Source organism: Populus nigra, chromosome 16 (genome assembly GCF_951802175.1).
Source record: "Populus nigra chromosome 16, ddPopNigr1.1, whole genome shotgun sequence".
Taxonomy (NCBI): domain Eukaryota; kingdom Viridiplantae; phylum Streptophyta; class Magnoliopsida; order Malpighiales; family Salicaceae; genus Populus; species Populus nigra.
The window spans coordinates 9,300,846-9,326,561 of NC_084867.1; the positions used below are offsets into that span (position 1 = coordinate 9,300,846).

General features: G+C 30.7%; 2 protein-coding genes across 2 annotated transcripts; one reads left to right on the top strand and one right to left on the bottom strand.

Moving 5' to 3' along the window:
• The first annotated feature begins 229 nt into the window (after positions 1-229).
• Positions 230-5,895, top strand: LOC133675258 (RNA-dependent RNA polymerase 2). Its single transcript, XM_062096583.1, has 4 exons — positions 230-853; positions 1,998-3,877; positions 4,661-4,811; positions 4,925-5,895. The coding sequence occupies exons 1-4, from the start codon at positions 314-316 to the stop codon at positions 5,684-5,686; spliced, it is 3,333 nt and encodes a 1,110-aa protein (XP_061952567.1). The 5' UTR covers positions 230-313; the 3' UTR covers positions 5,687-5,895.
• A 7,023-nt stretch (positions 5,896-12,918) lies between these two features.
• On the bottom strand, positions 12,919-13,904 carry LOC133675330 (uncharacterized). The gene has a single exon (XM_062096678.1). It carries the CDS (start codon positions 13,848-13,850, stop codon positions 13,332-13,334), a length of 519 nt encoding a protein of 172 aa, XP_061952662.1. The 5' UTR covers positions 13,851-13,904; the 3' UTR covers positions 12,919-13,331.
• Positions 13,905-25,716: the final 11,812 nt, after the last annotated feature.

A 25,716-nucleotide genomic window follows, 5' to 3' on the forward strand; every position in this document is an offset into this window, starting at 1 on the left:
TTAAGCAATTTATTATAGAACAGTTCAGGGATGGTAATAAAAAAAACCTGTTTTTCTTTTTAGTTTTGAATGTTTTTTGAAATAAAATAATTTTTTTTTATGTTTTTATATTTTTTAATATATTAATATTAAAAAATATTATTTTAATATATTTTTAAATAAAAAATATTTTTAAAAATAATAATTAAGACAATAACTAACGGCCGGTAAGCAGTTAAAAAAAATTCACACTACTTCCTTCTCAGCGACTGCTCTCTCTGTCTCTGTCGCTCAGAATCTTTTAAAAGCTACCAAAACCCTCTCCTCTCTAACTATGGAAGTGGTAGCAGAGAGACCCTCAGTTCGTGTCACAAACATCCCGCAAACAATCACAGCCAAAGAAATCTTACAGTACCTCGTAGCTCAACTCGGCAAAGATTCAGTCTTTGCCATAGAAATCTCAACGGTCAGGAAAAACTGGAATTCCCGTGGCTTTGGCCGAGTCCAATTTTCTTCCCTCGAGGTTAAACACGAGGCACTCTCTCTCTCTCTAAAGAACAAACTCGTCTTAAAATCCCAGAATCTCAAGTTATCAGAAACCTATGATGACATCATTCCCAGGCCCGTCAAGGACCAAAATAGAATGGAGAATGGGGTTTTGTATGTGGGTTTTATGAAAAAAGAGACTACATTGTGTGTACTTGAGTATTGGGAAGGTGTGAGAGGGTGGTTTATGCCTGAGAGGCGGAGGATTGAGTTTTGGATTCGGGTGGGGCAGGAGTTCCGTTATAAGTTAGTGGTGGAGTTTGAGGATATCTTGGAGGCTGTTGGGTACCCTTTGGATGGTGACAAGGTTAACGCTGTTGTTTTAAAGGTATGGTTTTTTATGGGTTTTGTTTGGATTAGGAGAGAAATTAATATGGTAATGCCTTTTTACATGGAGTATGATGTTGATTTGCATTTGCATGTTGAATTTTTTTACATTATTATCTTTGTGGAGTTCCTCGCACAATTGTTGAATAGAAGTCTTGGTGTGGGATTTAAATGAAACAATAGGTTGTCATTTAGGAAGATTAGATGGGCATGTAAGACATGCTGTATTGAGCGCACTTGTATTTTTGTTGAAAGACTGGGTATTCTATCTACACAACCTTCACTAATCGAAGTAGATAGGTTGAATGATTTTGAGTATTGTAGGGAGTATTGTAGGGTTGATACACTTACAGAAAGTGGCATAATGCCCTCATCGATACCTTTTACTTGTTTCTGCAAAATATGGATTTGAATATGGAAGTATACAAAAAACAACTCAAGCTTTCAGGTGGTGTTAGATTAGATTCTGACTAAAGATTCAAGCTTTATCAAAATTTTACTTTGTTGGAATGGGGTTATGAGGAAAAGAGAGTGGCCTGTGCTTTTGCTATGGCCCTATATGGAACCAGCATAAAGTTTCTCCACCCATCTTCTAATAGTAGGATGATGTTTCCGAGTCAAATGGATGCGAGTTAATGCCACCAATTTTGTGCAACCTGTTGTAAATGCAAGATAATCATAGCAGCAAAATGTCAATTTGAACGCATCCTTACCTAACCTCCAAAAGTGAACACTCCTTGTCTTAGACTTCGAATCGAGGTTTTGGAATTGGGCCTCGATGAATTTCCAGTTTACCAGAATTGTGTGCTATACTGAATGGTCATTGCATATTAGATTGCATGAAGCTGTGCTCAACCAAGAGATGAAGATTTTTATTTCTCTGTAGACCCAAGATATTTTTCAATTCATCACCTTCTTTGTGCTCTTATATTTTCCCCTTATTTCAAATATGCTCAGATATGCCCAAACATTTGTAAAGTGTGACAGGAAAAGAAATACTCCTCTCCTGTGCAGAAATATTCCTCCCTGCTCTCTGTTCTGGTTTAACTAGTTTTCTTATTGGATATCTGACTTTTTATCAGCTACTCTTCTTCTGTTTATTGTGTTACTTGGGTGATGTCTTAACCTAGATTGTATGTTTTCAGCTCAGGTATGGACCAAGGATCTATCAAAAAATCTCTGGACCTGGCATAGCTTCGAAATTTAGTACTAATCGGTATTTTTACTGCAAGGAAGACTTTGACTTTCTTTGGGTTCGAACAACAGATGTTTCTGCCATAAAATCAATTGGACAGTCAACGTCATTTTGTTGGGAAATCGGAGAAGGATTAGAGGCTTCAGATACTTTTAGGAATTTCCCATATTATCAAGAAGATATGAACAGACTTGATTTGGAGGATGGGGAAGAATTTTGTTCTGCTTCTGAAACAGTTCCACTCATAAGATGTGGATCAGATAAGTTAGCATATGAGGTCCTTTTCCAGCTGAATTCTCTTGTTCATACTCAAAAAATTAGTCTTGCTGCAGTGGACAGTGATCTGATTAAAATCCTTCGCAATCTGACTGTAAACACCGCTATTATAATTCTTCAGAAATTGCACAAGTTGAAGATGACCTGTTACGATCCCTTGTCTTTTGTAAAACAAAGCCTTAGAGAATCTCTCTCGTCACCACCCAAAAGCTTAACAGAGAATAATATAATGAGTTGTCATAGGGCCTTAATTACACCATCAAAGATTTTTTGTTTGGGTCCTGAGTATGAAACCTCCAACTATGTTGTGAAACACTTTGCTCAATATGCTTCAGACTTTATAAGAGTTACTTTTGTTGAAGAAGATTGGAGTAAACTTCCTGCGAATGCAATTTCAACGAGTATCCAGCGAGGTATTTTTGCAAAACCTTTCAGAACTGGAATATATCATAGAATATTGTCCATTCTTCGAGATGGGTTTGTGATTGGAGCTAAAAGGTTTGAGTTTCTGGCTTTTTCTGCTAGTCAATTGCGATCCAATTCTGTTTGGATGTTTGCTTCTAACAATGATGTGAAAGCAGAAGATATTAGAAAATGGATGGGTTGCTTTGACAAGATACGCAGTGTGTCCAAATGTGCTGCCAGGATGGGTCAGTTGTTCAGCTCTTCTTTGCAAACATTTGTTGTTCCTGTGCAAGATGTAGAGATTATTCCTGACATTGAAGTCACTACTGATGGCATTGACTACTGCTTTTCTGATGGAATTGGCAAAATTTCCCTTTCTTTCGCCAAGCAAGTTGCTCACAAGTGTGGATTGAGTCATACTCCATCAGCATTTCAAATTCGGTATGGTGGCTATAAGGGGGTGGTTGCTGTTGACCGTAATTCCTTCCGGAAGCTATCTTTGCGTAGTAGTATGCTAAAATTTGACTCAGAAAACAGGATGCTCAATGTCACTAAATGGAGCGAGTCCATGCCTTGCTATTTGAATCGGGAGATCATTTCTCTCTTGTCTACATTGGGAGTGGCGGATGAAATATTTCAGGCTTTGCAACAGAAACAGTTGTATCGGCTCAAAAAAATGCTAACTAATAAAGAATCAGCTTTAGATGTCTTAGAGAATTTGGCGTGGGCTGATTCCAAGAATATTCTTGTACAGATGTTGCTTCAAGGCTATGAGCCCAATGTGGAACCTTTCCTCTCAATGATGCTTCAAGCCTATCATGAAAATTCATTGATGGAATTAAGAAGCCGATGTCGAATATTTGTCCCAAAGGGTCGCATCCTGATTGGCTGCCTGGATGAAAGTGGTATTTTAGACTATGGACAAGTTTATGTTCGCATAACCATGACAAAAGCAGAGCTGCAATGTTGCGACCAGAGCTTCTTTCGGAAGGTAGATGAGTCAACATCCACTATAATAGGGGAAGTGGCTGTCACCAAAAATCCTTGTCTTCACCCAGGAGACATTAGAGTCCTTGAAGCAGTCTATGATGTGGAACTGGAGGAGAAGGGCTTGGTGGATTGCATTATCTTCCCCCAGAATGGAGGAAGGTATGTTTAGATCTATTGAGGTGCCATCTATTAACATTTTAGTCCAGTGCTTTCATTTGTGATATGTTTAATGGTCATTTATCAGATACCACTGCTCATCAGGCATTGCAAAAATGTTTAATATTTTCATGAATTTATCTTTTGGTCACATTGTTGTGTTAGCAGTTGTACAACTTTAGGTATTGAGATGATGAGGAACACTGGTTCAGGTCCATGCTCTGTGGACTCCATGAATAGGCACATCCTTGATTTTGAGGTTAGAAGGGTTAATGTTTCATTTTTTTAGAGGAAAAATACAAAAAACATATAAAGGTAGGAGATGCTGGATGCCAAGGAACAGTTTTTTTTTTTAAAAAAAAAATTTGGTATCCTCTTCCTTCTTGGTCTGCCTATTGTAATCATCAGTAGTTAACCTGACTTGTATGGGGAAACTTTTCCAAAATTAAAGTCTATGTAATCATGTTTTTCATGAACCTTTTCCCCCTGACTCTGGTTTTTATGTCAATAAAGATGCTCCAATATCTGCACATATATTTGTTTTCTGACAGAAGCAGCTTCATTTCTACTCAACAGCATCCTCATGAACTCTTTCTAGTAAAAGGGAAAAGGATTTCTACTTAAACTCCGTTTTATCATGCATCATCATTGAGCATTTTTCATTTTCAATGCAATAATATGCAACTTCTGTTGTCTGGAGGTGTTTAAAGTAATTTGTAAATAGGGAGGAAGTGGCAGTGGATTCTTTTAGTAAATGGATAGTTTACTAAAATAAATTGTACACAGGCCTCATCCAAATGAATGCTCTGGTGGTGATCTTGATGGGGATCAATTTTTCATAAGCTGGGATGAAGGTCTTCTCCCTTGTCATACTGAAGCCCCAATGGACTACGTTGGAGGGAGACAACGAATAATGGATCACAATGTGACTTTAGAGGTACTTCAACTTGCATTATGAAATTGGTAATAAACTGACATTCTCTATACTCTTAATTCTTTCAATGATTCTTAAACCGACAAAATGTTTTTCCTGCATTGCTGACATTTCAGGAAATTCAGAGATTTTTCGTGGATTATATGATCAATGACACTTTGGGTGCCATCTCTACTGCCCATTTAGTGCATGCTGACTGTGAACCAGATAAAGCCCGAAGTGAAAAATGTCTGCAGTTGGCAACCCTCCACTCCATGGCAGTTGACTTTGCAAAGACCGGAGCGCCAGCTGAGATGCCCCTGTATTTGAAGCCGAGGGAATTTCCAGATTTCATGGAGAGAGCAGAAAAGCAAATGTACATATCTGATGGGGTATTGGGAAAACTCTATCGAGACATCAATGATTCAACAAGACAAGAAAGGTCAAACTTTATGTGGTCAAAAAAGATTGCTGAAGCAACTTATGATCAAGATCTTGAAGTGAAAGGTTTTGAGGATTTCCTTGGAATTGCATCAATCTATAAGGAGAAGTATATGGAGAAAATGAGCACATTGATGGATTATTATGGGGCTAAAACTGAGGATGAGATACTGACAGGTAATTTGCGACACCGGCCAACGTATTTGCAACGTGACAACAGAAAATACGGAGATGTGAAGGATAGAATTCTAGTGTCGCTGAAGAACCTGAAGAAGGAAGCTAAAGAATGGTTTGAGAGCAGCTGCAACCCTACTGAGCACCAGTGCATGGCCTCAGCATGGTATCACGTTACTTACCATCCTACTTATTTCCATGAAAGGATGAATTGCTTGAGCTTTCCATGGATTGTAGGTGACATTTTGTTGAACATAAAGTCTTTGAATAGCAGAAATGCCTGAACGTGTTCACAGGTTCTTGATTGTAATGTTTCGTTTAGATGCCTTTCCGTACAGGTCATGATTGTCTAACTGGGGCCATTTTGGTTAGTTGTTGGCGTTGGCGTTGGCATTTGGCTGTGGCTGTGGTGGTTAGGATTAGCATTAACTGTAGCTGTATGGATATGCAAATATGAATATATTTGTAGAGAATTAATGGTTACATTTTCTAATTCTATTGTCAAAAAATACTGGTCAAGAACTCCATTTTGGCTTTCTGTCCAGAGCAAAGTCTTGGACTAGAAAAGAAGTCAGTTAAAAATTAATCAATGGTGATTGAAAGAGTTCAAAGGATTAAAATTTTGGAGAAAATTATTTATTTATTCAAAATTCTAATTTCTTATTTATGCATTTTGTTCATGTTTTGACAAAAATTTTATTAATAATGTCTTTGGATTGCAAACACCAAAATTTCAACTTATAATAATAAGAAAATATATAGAAAAAACATTGGGAATAATAATCTCATTCTCAATCTTAAAACAGCCTTTAACCAGTATTGGATAAAAAAAAAAACCTTAACAACCCTGATCTAAAAGGAAAAATATTAGCTTTTTGTCGCTGTAACGTGGCTAGCCAAAATCCTTTGTCTCTCTTCTCTCTTTCTAGTGATTTTTTTTTCCTCCTCTCTCACTATTTAAGGACCAAAACACAAGGAAAACAAAGTTGTTAGACTACTACTAAGTAGCGACTCTCTTTAATCATAACTTTATAATTAAACCCAAAACCCTTTCAATTTAAGAAGGCATATTTGTTAGTCGACATCATGCACGTCATAACATACATAATAAAACTCCTTTCAGAATATTAAAAGTTTCTCTATATGAATTATGAAAAAAGAGAAAACCAAATTTAAATTATCTTAGAGTTTAGGGTTATCTTGCTTTTTATAAAGTTCTAGATTCTAAAATGATGAAATTGGGATCTAGAGCTTTAAAAAGCAATTTTGTTGATTATGATGAAAATTCAAAAGCATTAGAATATTGGATTCGATTTCTAATACAATTGTGGAATCTAGAGATCTTGAGTTTATTGAAAATAAATTTCAAATTGATTCTAACTCAATTAGTGAACGAATCAATAATTCTAAAATTAAAATAGAATCAACGAATAATGCAGGTTTTTATCCAAGTTCTACAAATAAAAGAATTCAAATGAATCATCCTATTGAACTTAGAAGAAGCCATCGTACTAGAAAAAAAAAAGATTTTACATCCATTTATATATCTTCACAAACCATTGTTTTCTTAGTTTAAGGCAATAAGAATGATGTTCTTAAGAATATATTAATCTTATTAATAGTAGAAGATAATCCTAAAATACATAAAGAAACAATGATGTCTTGAAATATTACTTTTAGAAAAGAAGCAGTTAATGATGAGATGGATTCATTATTATATAACAATACTTGGACTATTATTGATTTGCCTTCTAATTCCAAAGCAATTAGATATAAATAGGTTTTCATAAGAAAATATAATAATAATGGGTCAATTTAAACTTTTCAAGCAAGATTAGTAGTCAAGGGATTTAGACAAAAAAAATAAACTATTTTGATACATATGCTTTGGTGGCTCTTATAACATTTATAAGAGTACTTTAAGCTTTATTATCAATTTATAATTTGCATATATATCAAATGATTGTCAAGACAACTTTCTTCAATGGTGAATTAGATGAGAAGGTCTATATGAAACAACTAGAGAGCTTTACTCTACTAGGAAATGAGCATAAAATCTGCAAATTAATTAAATATCTATATGGATTAAAACAAGCTCCTAAGCAATGGCATAAAAAATTTAATTATGTAATTTTAAAATATGGTTTTAAACATGCTAGTGTTGATAAATGTATTATTCTAAACTTATAAATGATTTTGGTGTGATAATATATCTTTATATGGATATCATTCTTATTATTAGTACTAATATGAATGATGTAAATGATATGAAGAAATATTTAACCTCAAAGTTCAAAATGTAGAGCTTGAACTAGATAAATACAATTTTGGGTATCAAAATAAGAAAAAAAGTGAGGGTTTTCCTCTTTTTCAATCTCATTATATTGTGAAAGTCTTAAATAAATTTAATCATTTGAATATCAAATAAGCAAATACTCTATATGATGTTTTATTTAAATTGATAGATCAATTGCTCAAATTGAATATGCTAGTGCAATTGATAACTTAATGTATGTCATGCACTGTACTATACCTGATATTGCTTTCACAAGCTCAAATTGAATATGCTAGTGCAATTGGTACTTAATGCATGTTATGCACTGTACTATACCTAGTATTACTTTCACAATATGCAAATTATTCAGATACACAAGTAATCCTAGTATGGATCACTGAAAAGCAATTGTAAGAGTACTTGGTTACTTGAAAAGGACTATAAATTTTGGATTATTTTATAATAATTTTTTAGTTGTACTTAAAGGTTATATTGATGCTAATTAGATAACTAGTGTAAATGATAATAAGTCAACTTTGGATGAATATTTATTCTAGAAGGTGGTGTTATTTCTTGAGCTTCAAGGAAATAACAATGCATAACTCAGTTTACAATGAAATTTGAATTCATAGTTTTAGCAGTCATTGCCGATAAGGAAGCAAAATCGTTAAGAAATATGTTATTGAATATTAAGTTGTGACCATGACTGATGTCATCTATCTCCTTATATTATGATAGTTAAGCAATTATGTCTAGGGCATTTACTAAAATTTATAATGAAAAATCTAGATATATCAGCCTGAGACATGAATACATAAGATAATTAATTTCTGGCGGGATAATTACCATTGTGTATGTCAAATCTTACAATAATCTAGCAAATTCTTTTATTAAAGGTCTCTCAAGAGATTTAGTTAGAAGTACTTCTACTAATATAAGCTTAAGACCATTTAATTAAACTTATTAATAAAATAAACCTAACTGTATTTTTTCTAGTTAGGAGTTTCATGGATAATAACAAATTATTAGTAAGAGTGATGTGTACTAATTTATATATGAAATCAAGATTTATAAAATTAGTATTCAAATTAAATGGGAGGATAAATGATTAAAACTTTTAATGAAATCTTTATATAAAAAAGAAATTTCACCTACATGAACATAGAAAGTGGTGCTACTTCAATAAAAGTTTGAAAAACTTTGTAAATGTTCATAATTAAAAAAGTAGCAAAATGCCATATTATAGCTAAAATAATGGCAAACTTTTGTTTTGGATTAATTGGATCGTGTGTATAGTATTTTCAATTCTATTGAATAAAATTTTAATTTAAGCTTTTATGCCATCATAATTTCTTTAGAGTTTTGAAATGCTTATATTAAGAAGAGGTTTTGTTCAAAAGATATCTTTTTTTTTTATGCATGAAACATGGTACGATCCAATATTACAAGCTAAGTGGAGGATTGTTATAAAAAGCTTGTACATTAAGTAGATAAACAAAAAGAACTTTATTCTATATTGAAAAGGTAATAGGTTGTGTTGTACCTTATAATGTGAGGGACACCAAGTCAATACATTTGGATATTGGAGGGAAAACCAAATATATATATATAGACATTAATTAGAAAATAATATTTTTTTTCTTTACAAATTCTCTATTTATGTTTATCACATGCAAAACATAAACTCTTAAAAAACTTATAGAAATTATTGTTTATAAATTAAAAATTATTCCATCCTGAAAATATATTGTTATAACTCTATAATAAATATATTAGGTACAATTAATACCTTAAAAATAATAATTTTTATGTCTCAAATAAAATCTATTTGTTATACTGAAATAGCTGCTACAAGCATGCTGACATGGAGGTGATGTACAAATTTTTTATTATTATTAATATAGATATTTGGATCAGTTTGTATATATTTTGATTAATTTTATAAATTTTAAAATTAATAATTATATAAATTTTCAATAACTCTAAAAAAATAAATTTAAAATCCAAACAGTCGAAGAATATAATATGAGAACTCTTGTTCCATATATGCGCGCAGTCATCTACACATGCTGGCACTATAGATTAGTCACCATATATACGGGCAAGCGTCATATTTAGAATATTCATAACATTACGTGGAAAGAAAGAAAATGGTAGGGAGTAATTGGTAGTTTTCTCTCTCTTTAAAATGGCAAAGTAAAAACAAAATATTGAAAAAATAATGCATTTGAATTTTAAAATTTTAATTAAAAAATAGCATAATTTATAAAGCCGCAACAACATGTGAATAATTCAAAAAATGCTAATTTAAAAACATATTTAAAATTATAAATTTAAAAAATAAATATTATCTATTACTTTTATAATTATTGTGATAAAAGTAATATTTATTAATTTTAAAAAGATAATACTTTTTTAAAAAATAATCTTACAAATGGGAATTTATTTTGTAAAAATATTATAAATCTAATTTTCAAAATAAAAATTTTAATTTGAAAATTAAGTTTATAAGTTTTTTCGGACGTTTTCTAGGATCAGTAGCAAGAATATAATTCTTAATTTGTAATTGTTTAATATTAAGAAGGGTTAACCGGTTTTTTCAATAAATAAATAAATAAATAAAATAGGATATTACACCAGAATATGTGCTCTCTTCTTCTACAAACTCTATATATTTTATTCGTACTATGCTTTTTTGAAAACAAAAACTCAATAATTGGTGCTTAAAGTCAAAAGGCATTGAGAAATTTATTATGTCTATCGATCCACTCAAGCCAGCGGATTTGTTCCTTTTTGGTCAGTGGTTCCATCATTTCCTTCAAATTTGAAGCAAATATTTCTAATGAAATATTATATATATATATATATATATATATATATATATATATATATATATATATATAATAAAACTATCTATATATAACACAAACACATAAGGTCCCATATGAATATAAATCTTATTTAATGCTCCATTAAAATTTAACATGATTATATTAGCATTACTGGTTTTTACAAATCCTTTTATTTCAAAATTTTATTTTTTACTATATATGTGAAAAATATTAAAGGTATAGAAATAAATAAAAAATCCATTCTTCTTTTTGACTAACTAGTCTTTTTTTAATATTAGTATAACAAAAATTATTTAAATAAGAGTTTATCAAAAAAAAAAAATTATATTTCTTTTTACAATATATGACAGATATTAAAGATATAAAAAATATAGGTATGGACAAAAGTTTTATGAATTGCTTTATTTAGAAGAGTCTCTTCTTTTAATATTATTAAGGATGGTAAAAACAAAATAACACAAGTTTTATGAATCTTTCATCTAAAGGACTAGAATATAATGCTAAAACAAAGGATCTCTTTCTAATAATTTTTTATAAGTTTTTATTAATTCTCAGCTTTTAATTTTTGGCTTTTAGTAACCTATTTTAATCATTTTTACAATTTTTACCATAGTTTTCAGACCCGACCCGATCCAAGGCCCGAGTTTCGGGTTTTGACCGGGTCACCGGGTCGTTTAGGTCAATTTTTTTAAATCAAAATGACGTTGTTTTAGTAAAAACAAAAGTCAACTGATTGCAACCGAGTTTTAGACCGGGTCACACTGGGTTTTTCTTTCTTCTATTTTTTCTTCAACCCAGCCCGATTCCAGCCCCGGATTGACCGGGTTCCAGTTCAATCCGCCGAACCAAGCCGAATTTCAAAATTATGGTTTTAACAATCAAAATAGAGTGTCAAAAGGATAGTATATAGATTGGCGGTGATTTTAGAAGTTTATTTTATATTATTTAAGGTTTTATATGCTGTATAAATAGACATATAATAAAACAAACTATATTAATCTTCTTTTAGGAATAATATTAATGTTTTAAGTTCTTATTTAATTAGAGATAGAGTTGATCAATGTATAACATATATTTGATACTATGATATTAAAAAAATAACTTATATCTTCCTTTTATATAGAATAAAAGTCTTTAATCTTAGAGTATAGAATAATTATAAGGTAAGATAATATATCTGATATTTATCATTAAAGTTTTCTTACTACGAGTACAAAAACTCTTAAAATTTAAAGGTGTTTTTATGGAAATAAATATTTTAAAACATAATTCATGCTTTTTTATATATAGTATATAATGATAGGTAAAGCATTTCTATCTATCCTCATGCTAAACAAGTATAGTTTCCCGTAATGTCTTAAGTGTTTTTCATAAATATGTGAGCGAAAAGGAAGTATTTGGTTCTTTTTGGTAGACTTTACCATTATTTGCGTCGTATTATCAACTATATCCCTTATTATTTAATAATTTTAACTAATTAAATTTAAAAAAAAACTAAAAAAGCTCAGTAAAACATTGTGCCATTTGGGAACAAATACCGTGGAATTGTATAGTGTTTACTCTCTCTTTTTTTATTATTTTATTTTCTTTGGTTACTTAATTATTATTTTTTCTCAATGTGATCCTTTTATATCTAGTTAATTTAAGGTTAGAATTAATAATTTTTCTCGGTTAACTTTGCAAGGATTTTCTTGCAATGTTAAAAAAGAATTCTGATATTAAATCGATGCTTGATTTGAAAAAATCAAATATAATTTGCTTCATTAATCATAATTAATACTCTAAAAACCAAAATTGACAATGGAATAAATTCCTAGACTATTTTCTTTACTGTTGTCAAGGTGTATTTTTAGTCTTTAAAGTTCTTTTTTAATTCATTTTTGAAGAGTTTTACATTTTGATCTAGAACTTTATTTTTTTTTCTTTTAGATCTTGAGTTTAAGATAAATGAGAGAGAGTAATTATAAAATAAGAAAAGAGGTTAATTAAACTGAAACAAAACTTAGTATCAAGAATAAAAATTCTAATCACATTAAAGTTGTGTTTATTTTATAAAAAATATTTTAAAATTTTCTAGTGAATAAATTATTTTTCATTAATAGTTGTGTAAATGATATATAAAAGAGAGAAGTGGAGGGGTAATAATGGTAATGGCGTGATAAGTTGTGATTACTATAGTGACAGGACAACATTTTTTTTTTTCAATAGAGGGTCAATCAATTATTTAAAATTCATCATCTACAAGTTTACAAGTAAATTCATTTGAAAATTAAATTTTTTTTTAAAAAAAACTCGAAAGTCAATAACTTAAAATTTAAAATTGATGACCCTCAAGAAAGGCCAATCAATTTATCATTAACAAATTAATAAAAAGTTTGGCTACAAATCATTCTCCTAAAATATCTTTGTTTTGATTTAAAGAATGTATTTATTAATACACACAAATGTTACAAGACAAAGCCCTACTTCCCTATTATTCTCCCAACAAGAAACCCAATTTATATATATATATATATAAAAATACATGCATAAAAGGCAAACTGGCCATTTTCCTGACACGTGTTTCCTTGTCATTGCCACCCCTACCGTCTCAAATTTATTTAATTAACCAAAAAAAGGTAATAAAACTCTATCTATACAGCTATAAGCTATAATAATACTATAGATGTACGCGCCGGCACATTGCGTCACCGAGTCAGCAAACACTCGATCGTTATCCTGCACAGCCCGGCGCAAATTAGCATCCATTGTGCCCTCACTCACAGCTCCTCCTCTCTCTCAAGCCATAACTCCTCCTCTCTCTCAAGCCATAACCACAACGTCTTTACTCTCCGAGGCATCCATATCCACCGGCTGGCCAGAGGCCGACACGGAGGCGTAACGGGAGGAGAAATCGCGAAACCCACCGTAATCATCCAATTCATCGAAATCCCCCTTCTGTCCTCCCGGGCCTTCATCGAAATTCAGCGAGTAACTTAAAGGATCATACTGGAAGTTCCCATGGCGCCTTCCGCTACCACTGCCACTGCTTTTAGTTCGATTGAATCTTCGAATGAAAGTTTTCCATTTAGGACCCGCAACGATCTCTGACCACTCTCTGATCTTCTTCAACGCTCTTATCCCCTTGAACCACCATTGATTTTGATGGGGATCATAGCCGTGTGACTGTGATGATGATTGGATTCGTTCCCAGAAGGATAATCCGACGGTGGAGGATCGTCGGGAAGAAAAACAGGGAAAACAGAAGCAGCAGCGCGTGTTTGTTAAGAGAGAATTCGACGTCGTTTCTTCTGGGATCGGCTCTGCCCCTTTAAAGGCCATTTGGATTGATCCAGTTCTCTCCCTCTCTCTCTCTCTCTCTCTTTGTTTTTTCAGGAAAAGAGAGGTTTTTAAATGCGAGAGGAAAGGTGAAGAGAGGTAACGGAAAGATACCGGGAACTGACAGGTGCCAGTTCAGGAAGATTTCATTTTTTTTATATATAATTTTTATTTAGGAGAATTTTAAGTTTCACAAATTTGTATGAGGTCGAAGTTTAAAAGATGACTGTTATATATAAGACTATAAAAAACTATCAAGTGATTTTAGATAAAATATTAGATTTTAATCAATTTCATCCCTATAAAAAATTACTGGGTATGTTTAATCATGGCAACAATAACAGCATAAAAAAGATAAAGCATCATATTTTAATTAATTTCATTCTTTTAAAAAGACTATGGTCTGTTTAATCATAAATGATAATAACAATATCAACATCAACAAAATTAAATTAAATTTAATAATTTTATCATACTCTTTAAAAAATGTTTTTTAGAAAAATCATGTGAGCTTGATTTTAGCATTAGAAGTAAAGTGAATCAAAGTTTCATGACCAATTCCACCAACTCAATACATTGTAATCTAGTTAAGCTAGTAGCTTTGAAACAAGTCATTTAAGAACAAATAAATACAATAATATTTTAGAGAGACTCTAAAACTAAATTTATTGGATATTATATCACCAATTAGTCTTGTTTTTTTATGAAGAGAATGAGCTATGATGTAATTTTATTCTAATATCATTAACGACATAAAATATCTCTAACATATACATTAATGAGGGATAAATATCTCTTATATAAATATTAATACGATGAAAATATGGTGACCCTTAAAGAAATTTTATATACTTAAAGATGTAAAAATAATAAAATTCAAAATATAACTGAATTCATGAGAGCTAAGTTCTTTTTTTAAGCTGAGCTCATGTCATTAGGCTCTTCTTTTAGGCCAAGCCCGTGACATTAGGCTCTCTCTCTAGGTTAAGTCTATAAAAGCTGAGCTCTTTTCCTAGATTGAGCTCATGACATTAAACTCTTTTCCTAGACTGAAATCATAAATACTAGACTCTTCTTTTAAATTAAGCTCATGGGTGGTTTTGTCAAGGCAATTGTTTGAAACCATGAGTTTTTGGTTTTCAGGATTTTTTACTCCAGTTAAATTTAAGTTTATAACTATATGCAGAATTAATTAATTATTTATTAAATAAATTGTTTTGATTAAAACAATTAAGATAGTTTTGGCGTGAAATGGGAAAAAGAAAGAAGAAAAAGGGTATGATATTTAATAGATTTAATAATTTATTTGAAAAAATATATTTCGAGCTATCTTGGACAAAAGATGGTTTTTGTTCACGGTGGCATGTGAAAAAAAAATATTTTTTTGGAGACAAAATTCGGTAATTTTTAATAATTGTAGAGCAATATTTCTTGGTCCTGAACTTTAAAAGTCTGATTGTAGTCCAGCTACATGATTGGAGGGCAGAGTATCTTACTGTATTTTTTATTTAAAAATATATTAAAATTATTTTTAATATTATTATATTAAAATGATCTGAATATATTAAAAAATTAAATATTTTCAAAACCATTTTTAAAATATAAAAATAAACATGCTTGTAGTGGGTGGGCAGTGTGAGTAAGATATAACGGGGAGATAAGGGAGGATATGAGCATTATAATCCATGTGATAATTAATCACACTGCTTAATGGTTGCGTGTGTGTATGGGCTACTTACTACTGGGTGCGGAAGGATTATTCGGGAAGAGCCGTTGTGGAGTGAGTCTTTGTGGTAATCAGGTCCTTTGCGAGGCACAATAGTTGCGTGGGGTCCAGATGAGGTGTCATGACGAGGAATATTGATTGGAAAGGAAATAATGGAAGTGTGAGTGAGCAACAAGAGTCCAATTGATTTATCATGGCGGACCCACCACTGCATCTGCCAGCTTTATCATCACCAGGACAGGACAATGGGATTATACCGCTCTTTATCAACCTTGTCTAATCCTCTTTTGCTGACACGAATTCTTTCTGTAAAATCAACGACTTTATAAACAAAAACTCATTTTTTCTATAGTATTACTATTGACGGCCCACGGACCAAATTTTTTTAAAAGGAAACAAAATAATTCTAATCATTACTAATATATTTTTCTAGTAAATAAAATTTAAACAGTGTAAGAATTTATTTAATGTAAATTGATAATTTTGGTCGGTCTAAAAATAACCTTGAAGACTAGTAAAAATATAGTTTGAGTGAAAATAAATATTTAATATGATATGTTTTTAATAAACATTAAAATAACAACATATTGAATCGATTCAAGTTAACTCGGAATAACTTGTCAATTCGCATACCAAGTTATGAGACCATGATAACTTCATAAAAAACAAATCATAACAAATTAAAGAACTTAATTTCCAATAAACCTACTATTGAATGATGAAACATAAAAAAAAAAAACAATTAAAAATGACAAAGTAACTCAATTCAACCCAAGTTAACCTGCCAAATCCACAACCCGGGTTATGAGATCAAGATAACTCAATAGAATGCAAATTGAAATAAATTATGAAGCTCAATTCTCGATCAACCCAGTGTTTAAAGATAAAATTGAAAAAAAATCAATTAAAAAAATACAAAAAAACAACTCGAGTCAACCCGGGTTAAATAGTCAAACTCGTAACTTGAGTCATGAGAAAGAGGATAACCTCATAAAAAAACCAAAACAAACCACGAAGTCTAATTCCCAATCAACTTAGTATTAAAAGATAAAATTGAGAAAAAAAGAAGTCAATTAGGGAAAGGAAGAAAAAACTCGAATCAATTGAGTTAACCTATTAAACTCACGGTCCAGATCATGAGTATGAGATAATCTCATTAAAAGTAAATTGAAAAAAAAAGTTCAATTCTCAATCAATCTAATGTTGAACGATGAGATTGAAATTGAATAAAAAACATAAATTAGAAAAAGAAAGAAAGAAATACACTATTATAGTGAATAATGTTATGTGACGAGGGATACAATAAAAAACCCTCCTCCTTTAGTTTATTGTTATTTTTTAATGAAGATATCTTTTATAGTTTTCATTAGATCATTAGCACGAGCTACACTGCGGGCCAGATAAAAAAATTAACAAAAAAAATATCTAAGCATTGCTAATGTTTTTTCTAGTAGAAAGAAATTTTAAACTGTGTGGAAATTGACTTGGTATGACCCAGTTAACTTGGCGAGTCCAAAAGCAACTCGGATAACCAGTAAAAACATAATTTGACTCAAAACAAATATTCAAAATGATATTTTTTATATAAATATTGAGATGACAATATATTTGATTTATTCAGGTTAACTCAAATTAACCTTCTAATTCGTATTTGGGGTCATGAGACTATGATGAATTTATAGAAAGTAAATTAAAATAAATTATAAAATATAATTTCTAATAAATTCAATGTTGAATGATGAAATTGAAGAAAAAAACCAAATAAAAAATGATAAAAAATGATTCGAGTCAACTCGACATAACCTGACAAACTCGCGACCTTGGTCACGAGACCAGGACAACCTAGTAGATTATGAACTCCAATTCACAATCAACAAAGTTTTGAAAGATGAAATTAAAAAAAGATAAAGAAATGACTCGAGTCAACCCATATTAATCCATCAATTTGCATTTAAGGTTATGAGACTATGATGACTTCATAGAAAGTAAATCAAAATAAATTATGAAACATAGTTTCCAATAAACCCAATGTTAAAGGATGATATTGAAGAAAAAACCAAATAAAAAAGGATAAAAAATGATTTGAGTCAAACTGACTTAACCTGACAAACTTGCGACCTTGGTCATAAGACCGAGACAACCTAATAGAAAGTAAATTAAAATAAATTATGAAATTATATTTCCAATCAACCTAGTTTTGAAAAATAAAATTAAAAAAAATGATTAAAAAAAGATAAAGAAATGACTCGAGTAAACTCGGGTTAATCCATCAAACCTATGACTCGATTCATGAGCTGGGGATAACCTCAAAAAATCAAAATGAAACAAATCATGAATCATCTCTAATTAACTGAATATTAAATGATGAAAATGAAAAAAAATTGAAAAAACACCTCTCTAATCATAAAACACATCGAGAGCTTCTAGATGACGACAATGTTGTCAATCTCCTAGTAAAGATTGAAGGAGGCAATTTGAAAGTGGAGGGTGTTATATACTTACCAATAAATATTAGTGATCACTTTTAATATTGCATACTCCAACAAAAATTCATGGTGATTAAAATGAAATTACCTTACAACGCTATCCTTATAGAACCTTTTCTCCATGAAATAAATATTGTAATTACTACCAAGTATTTAGCTACGAAATTCCCTACTTATAAAAGAATCTCCACAGTAAAAGAAAACTAAATGATATCCAAAGAATGTAACTCCATTTATCTCATGAAGAAGAACTCACTGTACCTCAAGAATCAGGTACAATCTTAAATAAGAGGAAAACTTTACAAACTTCCCAACATCTAAAAGAAAGACTTTGTCTTTTATAAGACGATCCTTTTATGTACTTTAAACTTTTGCTTCAATGAAACAATATTGGCTCCATAATTGATTTTGATTTTGTCCTTCTCCATCCATCTCTTTATCTTTAGATACACATATATCTCAATATTTATTGTCTTCATACCATTTATTTATTTTCTCCATTAAGTAATAGCGAAAAGTGTCTCTATAACACAAATAACATGAAATGATATATTTCAACATAAAAGTTTTTTAGTACAAGCAAAATAAGAAAATAAAAATGTAAAATAGATATAAGCAATACAAACTAAACATCACCCTCCTCACGATGAAGGTATGCTCTACGTGTAGTATCCTCAGCACGTCTATGGAAGAACTCATCAAAATTAAGAGGTTTATATAGATGAAAAGCTCAAGTGAAGTTTATATTGATATTCCTAGTCTTGTTATCAAAGTGAAGATACTAGCTCATCATCAACAAAATCCCTACACGTATGAGTATTTCTAAACATAGCCTAACACTTCCTAGGATGATTCCTAATATCTTGCAATCTAGAAATCTCATTATGGGTATTAGCGACTTTGGACTTTAGCTCGATAATATTTTTGAGGGGGAAAAGCCAATTGTTGCTTATTGATCATAATATCCTCACTGGATATTAAGATCAACTTAATAAGTATTTATTCCTTGGACCATGTTGTGATATAGTAATTGTTGTTCTCTAATCTTACTCTCTAATTATACACAAGAGGATATCAAATCTTCAAGCTCTCTTTGATGTCGACACACTGCATTCCAACACTCTAGACATGTTCTCTTTTTTGGCTTTCCATCTCTTTGATATCGTGGATTGCATTTGGAAAGCTTGTAAAAAATATCAACATGAAATTTTATTTAAAGGATAAAGAAAAGACCGAGTGTACTCACTTTAAAAACAATCTCTATATGGCATTGAAATGCTCGATCAGGTTAGGGAAATAACTAGCATTTACCTCTCTAAAAAGTTATGATATTCTTGCAATGATGTTCACTGACTCCATGTTTCTTGCCCTTTAAAAATATAGGTATTATATTAGTAACATAGTCAGAGCTTCATTCTATTATCCTAACCATGCAACATCAAGAAGACGTGCATAACATATTACCTGCAAGTTATATTGTTATGAATATGAACTACTCCTAGACTTATATTTGGAAAAGAGTGATGAAGGAAAAGGTTGTAGAGGAAATTGATAAGAACGGGTTGAGTTAAAAGAGGAATCACAAGAATGGATGGATTATCATGATTTTTAAAAGAGGATGGATTAATAGAAGTATGTCTACTTCTATTACATGTAATTATCCTTTTAGTTGCACGATTAAAATTTCTTTGTGATTCCATAGATGATGATTGAGATTTAGGTTTTATTTTTATCTCCTCCTCAGTATCCTTCTCTTTAGAGTTCTTAGATTCCTTGTTATCTATTTATCACACTGAAGGAAGATGTCTCCTAGCTCTCCTGAGGAAACTAGGACCATTTGCCACCGAAAACATATATGATGAGATATGACTTCAATAAATAATTCAAGTTACATATTAAAGTATCTCATACCCCATTCACCATTTCCTATTGAATGTCCTTATGCTAAAAACACCATATAATTTCTATTTAGGCTACACTTCAATCTATTGTATAATAATTTATGTACACTATTAAGAGAGAGTACTACATTGTACTCATTTCTTGGGGCTTTTCAGGTAGCAGGATTTCCCCAGTTACCAGGTACATCTAATAATACAACAGTTCTAGTGTACTTGACTACTATCCATTTACTTTTCTATCTTATGATAAAAGACTATTGTTTCTACAATAGAAGGTGTAAAACCAAGATATACCTTGAAATCCTCTTACCCCGCTAACTTATAACAATTGTAGAATATATCAATAGATGGAGTCTCTCCGAGTAGTTTCATGAATTTCTCAAAATCCAACACTATTTACCATCCATTTAGATGCAACTAACTTAAAAATATTACATAAATAAGAAATATATCCTTCATAAAATCTTAAAGAGAAAAAATGTACCCATACTTGAATAAACATATGAGCATGGTGATCATTAATTGTTCTTGTATGATACTAACAAATGGTGTGCTAATCTTCTCGTATGGAAAAGGAAGCCTCGCTAAATAATCATTTTTTAGTATACTATTCACTCTCTAGACATCAATAGTAGTTACAATACTAGGATAGGGATTAAATAATTGTTATTGAGATGAAGAACTAGATGGTTTATTATTGTATGCATCCATATTCCTAATTATTTGAATTGCTTAACTATTATTGGTCGTATGACCTTATCCTCTCTCACTGCTCTTATTACTAAAAGTCCTTCTAAACCACTTAACCATTTAAAAAATAAAAATATCCAAAAATTATCCCCTAACCTATGCTACCAAAACTAAGGAGGATAAAAGTTTAAGTGTAGAGAAAATGGTGGAGAATATAAGTGTATTTATAGAGCCATTGGACTCAAATTTGAAATTTAAAAACTAGACTTAATTTGAAGTTCATGAGTTGCCCTCATACCCTTTCACTTCACCTGCACACTTGCATGACCATTCATGGCATACGTAACAACTATAATTTATAGGTTCACTTACATTTCCAAATAAAGAAAAATAGATAAAAAAAAAACATGTAAAGTCATAATCTAAAGTCATGAGGCATTCCTTCTCATCACCCATCAATCATAATATAAAGAGAAAAGACAAATAACTCACGAGTCCAGTCCTCCCCTTCATCTCACAAGTTCTTCCCTCTCAACTTTCATGGGATTAAAGATAAAGGGAGAGGGATAAAACCATATCATAAGTCCAAGTCCTTTCCTCCAACTCACACATAAGATCATCTCTCTTATAAATCCTATACTTTTATAAATTCCCTACCACATGTCCATCGCATCTTCAATTGATTGGAATATAAATTTCTTACCTTGAAATTAGACTCACTCACTTATCTATATGATGGAAGGAATGTGCAGGTGTTTATCTTCCTATCAAGTCTTTTGAAACATATAACATGTATAATATGTTTAAAAGACTAGAGACAACTAATGGACCTGAAAAATAAACTTATAGCAATGGCTCAACAACTAGATTTGGCTTGAGCCCAACTACAAGACTGAGTAGCCAAACTACTAAGTCAATAAGTTAGGTCATAGCATAACTACAAAATCGAGTAACCAAATCTTATTTATTAGGTTAGGGATTAAATCCAACCATAAGGCCAAACAACAAAAACTTCTTGATAAAAAAGGTTAGGCCTAAGCCTAACCACAAAACCAAGTAGCCAAGTTGCTCGGTTAACGGGTTAGGCCTGATCCTAACACAAAAACTAAGTAGTCAAAGTTGCTCTATTATTGGTCTTGACCTAATGTAGCCGATCATGATTAGCTTGACCTACATTATTGTGCATGACATATAAAATAATATAAACTTATGAAATAAAAGTCATTATACATTGTCCACAAGTATTTCATAATTTCCACATGCCATCTTCCACGATGGGTAGAGAATACCTTACTAAGCACTCACAACACTTTAGCTTTTTTCATTGGTCAGGATAACAAGTATGACGATTTCATAAATGCCTAACATTAATCATTTAGGTTATCACCCCTACTTTATTATTTTGGATACTAATCTCTAAATTCAGGTAAACATGTGATCTCAATGGTGGTCATTTATATAAATATCTTAGTTATCCCACACAATAGAGAACCATCTCCACAACTAACAGATCAAAAATATTTTCTCTACAAAACCCCACTCATTGTATTATTATTTTTTATATTCATCCTTCTTTTTCGTTGCATTAACTTAAACTTTAGAGGGTCCTTTACAGACACATAAGAAACTCATTTTGTAGGCATTTTAGGCCCATTTAGATAAGACTTTTCTTCATTAGCCCATCATTAATCGTGAGAAGCCCAATCCTTTATACAGTGTTATGCAGCCTCATCACTTATGAATTTCTATTATTCATACTAATACTAAATTACTCTAACTTATCATGAAATATAGATAAGAACAAGGATAATTCTTTACCTATTGGAATGGAGCTTGTTAAAAAGAAGCTTGGTGATCAACTATTAGAATAATTCTAAATCAATAAAGCAAAAGGATAAGCTATGTGGAATCTAAAGATTATAGAGAAATAATTTGTGCTCATCACTGAGGTTTGTGGATTATGCTCACATTATATGGATTCTTTTTTATTTTTTTAAATATCAACTGTAAAACTAGAAAAGAAAAATTAACTAGTTTTAATTTGGTTTTATTTATTTATTTATTTATTTTTATAATACAAGTAGCTAAGGCTTTAGAATAAGTATTTAAAGAAAGCCTTGATAATATTTTTTACTTACCCCATAACAATAATTTCAATACAAGTCTTTTTTTAAAAAAAAAAACTATTTTCACAAGTTCATTATTTTAACCTTATATTTTATCCTTGTTTAGATGTTTTTTTATTATTTTCTTCACATGCTTTATTTACAAACTTTAATTATATCTACTACTTTTTTTTATCATGCAATTTAATGTATTTTTTCATTTATTATAAAGAAACTAAATCAAAATAGTGTCCCATTGTTGTTTCTTTTATTGTGGTCATAAAGACTATTTCTCTATAGACTGTTACAATTCAATTGTTTTTGTCCTGTTTTTTTTCATTGAAATTTATTCATTTACCATCACTGAAATTTTTTCTTTTCAATTTTATTCTCCCATATTATGTTGACATGGTTTTAAGTTGTATAATTAGTTTTGATTTGCATGTTATAAACATATCCATAGTTACAAGAAACTTCTCAATATTAAACTAAAGGTCAATATTATAGAATAGAATTTAAGTTGATAATCTTAAGCAATTGAAATAACAATAACCAAAGTTAACACTTAAAAAAGCTTTTTTTCAGGCAACTAAAAACTATAGTTTGGTCCCTAAATTTTTTTATTCTTGTGTTTGATCCCCCTATAATTTTAGGATTTTACGTATCAGCCATAAACTTTATTTATTTATTTATTTATTTAGTCTTTTGATGCTAAGAGAGAAGAGAGAATAGAGAAAGCCGTTAAAAAAAAAAACATGAAGAAAGTATTTGGGTGTTCATATTTCGACCATAAAAGAAGCAAATCCGATGTGAATTGATTTGACTTTGAGCGGAGTTCAACAAAGATGTTTTTTTTCTTCGAACATGCCATAAAAGGTAAATCAAGATCCACAAAATTGTTTTTATTTCGTTAGGTTTTGGATTTTTAGATTGATTATAGGTTTGTTCGAGTTGGAAATAAATATACTGAGGTTTTTATAGTGTTTTTTTAAGAATAATTTAGGTAAAATTATGTTGAAGATTAGTTTTTGAAGTTTCAAAACTTGGATCCAACTTTTGGTTGCTAGAATTTAACAAAAGACGATGTGTTATTTTTCTAAGTAGGATGACATGTCTCACACAATTTTATGTTTGTTCCATATCAAAATTGCTCCTATATTTTTGTCAATTCGACAAATAAGCTCATATAAAAATGCAATGATAAAAAACTGTCCTATGTTTATAAAATTTAGTCCATAATTCAACCTAATTAAACTAAATTGCAATATATTGTAAGATAACTAGCAATTAAAACTTTGGACAAGCTTATAATACAAATCCAAAGAAAAAGACATTTGTTTTTTTTAAAAAAAAAAATAAAAAGTCCAGGATTAAAAATATTTTCAAGAAAAAAAATAATACGTTATATATATATAGTGAATATTATAGATTGAAACTCAAGAAAATAACATTTATTATTATTATTATTCTCTTTTGATCTTCTTAACAAACACATGATCTATTTTTAAAATAAAAACACTTTATCTACTTGTTACATCCATATAAATCCACTGATTTGGTTCATAATCATTGCCCTAATTTTGTTGCTTAAGCTCCGACGATGGGGTCGCTTAAGGTGGATTGAAGCTCACACACACACACACCTCCTCTCTTCTGACATATACCAACATTTCTCGCCTAGCCTACCCTACCCTCTTGCGTCAACCAGACAATCATATCATAGGTATCCAATAATATTCAATTCAAGATACGTGATGAAATAAGTATAAGAAAATAATAGGACGAGAGAAAGACTAACAAGAAACAATGATCAAAACCATTACTAAAAGTATGTATGAAAGTGTAATTGTTGTTATTTTTTAAAGTGTTTTTTGTATTGAAATATATTAAAATAATTTTTTTTAAAAAAATTATTTTTGAGATTAATATATCAAAACAATCTAAAATACACAAAAAAAATTAATTTTTAACAAAAAATAAATTACAAACTGCATTCCCAAACAAAATCTAGCCGACTTGAATGCATACTAATATTTCTATTTATTTCCTCTCATTCATGAATGACTGTTCAATATTATTTGTTACAAATTTAAAAAAAATTTAAAATTTTTTAAATTATTTTAATGTGTTAATATTAAAAATAAAATTTTAAAATAAAAAATATTAAAAAATAATTATTATCATAATGTGGTTTTAATCGAAGAATGCTCTTTTCTAATGCGATGTTGTTATATAGAGGGGCTATGTGACCCGTGATAGGGAACATGCAAGTGGATTACATGGTTTTTAATATAAGCAACCAGTCAGATATGCCAGAAGTGAAGAAAGACACCGACAACTGAGGAGGCTGCAAGGCTTAATAAACCTCTTGTCGGAGGACAATCCCGGAGCAGGTGCAGATTAATTTCAGTAGATTGGACACGACCAAGACAAACAAACCACATAAGATATCTCATTCTTACCCTTTGCTGGAGCTTGTACACGCCAAACCCAGTTAATGAAAGAGCTGTGGGCTAGCCATGTTGGAAGAGCTGTGGGCTAGCCATTTGTAAGCTGATTTAGAAGAAAAAACCGGTCCAGGACAGAGCAGAATCGAGATCAAGGACAAGCACGAATGGTGTAAATTGAGGAATAGGAGGAGTTCGAAGAACTCTAAAATCCCAATTATGAGAAGCAGAGATCAAATTAGAAACAATTAAATTAATCATCACTGCCATGGAGTTGAGGTAACATGCACAGCTTATCAAACCATAGTAAAATCTCGTTACCATTCCCAGCCCACCAGATATATCCATCCCCCAACTCCAGAAAGCTCTTGTGAATGGACTCTTCCAGGTATAAGGAAAAGCAAAAGAGAACCGAAAATAAATAACTTCTTTTCTTTTAGAAGCAATGGATAATATTGTCTACAAGTCCTATGCTTGTATTGCTATAGAATCCAGAAATAACTCTCTCTTTACA

What these genes read in the sequence shown, in the direction of transcription:
- LOC133675258 (XM_062096583.1), top strand. Translation starts at nt 314, where the DNA reads ATGGAAGTGGTAGCAGAGAGACCCTCAGTTCGTGTCACAAACATCCCG. An exon ending in TTCCCCCAGAATGGAGGAAG is followed by an intron (nt 3,878 to 4,660) that starts GTATGTTTAGAT and finishes AATTGTACACAG; the next exon opens with GCCTCATCCAAATGAATGCT. An exon ending in ATCACAATGTGACTTTAGAG is followed by an intron (nt 4,812 to 4,924) that starts GTACTTCAACTT and finishes CTGACATTTCAG; the next exon opens with GAAATTCAGAGATTTTTCGT.
- LOC133675330 (XM_062096678.1), bottom strand. Translation starts at nt 13,850, where the DNA reads ATGGCCTTTAAAGGGGCAGAGCCGATCCCAGAAGAAACGACGTCGAAT.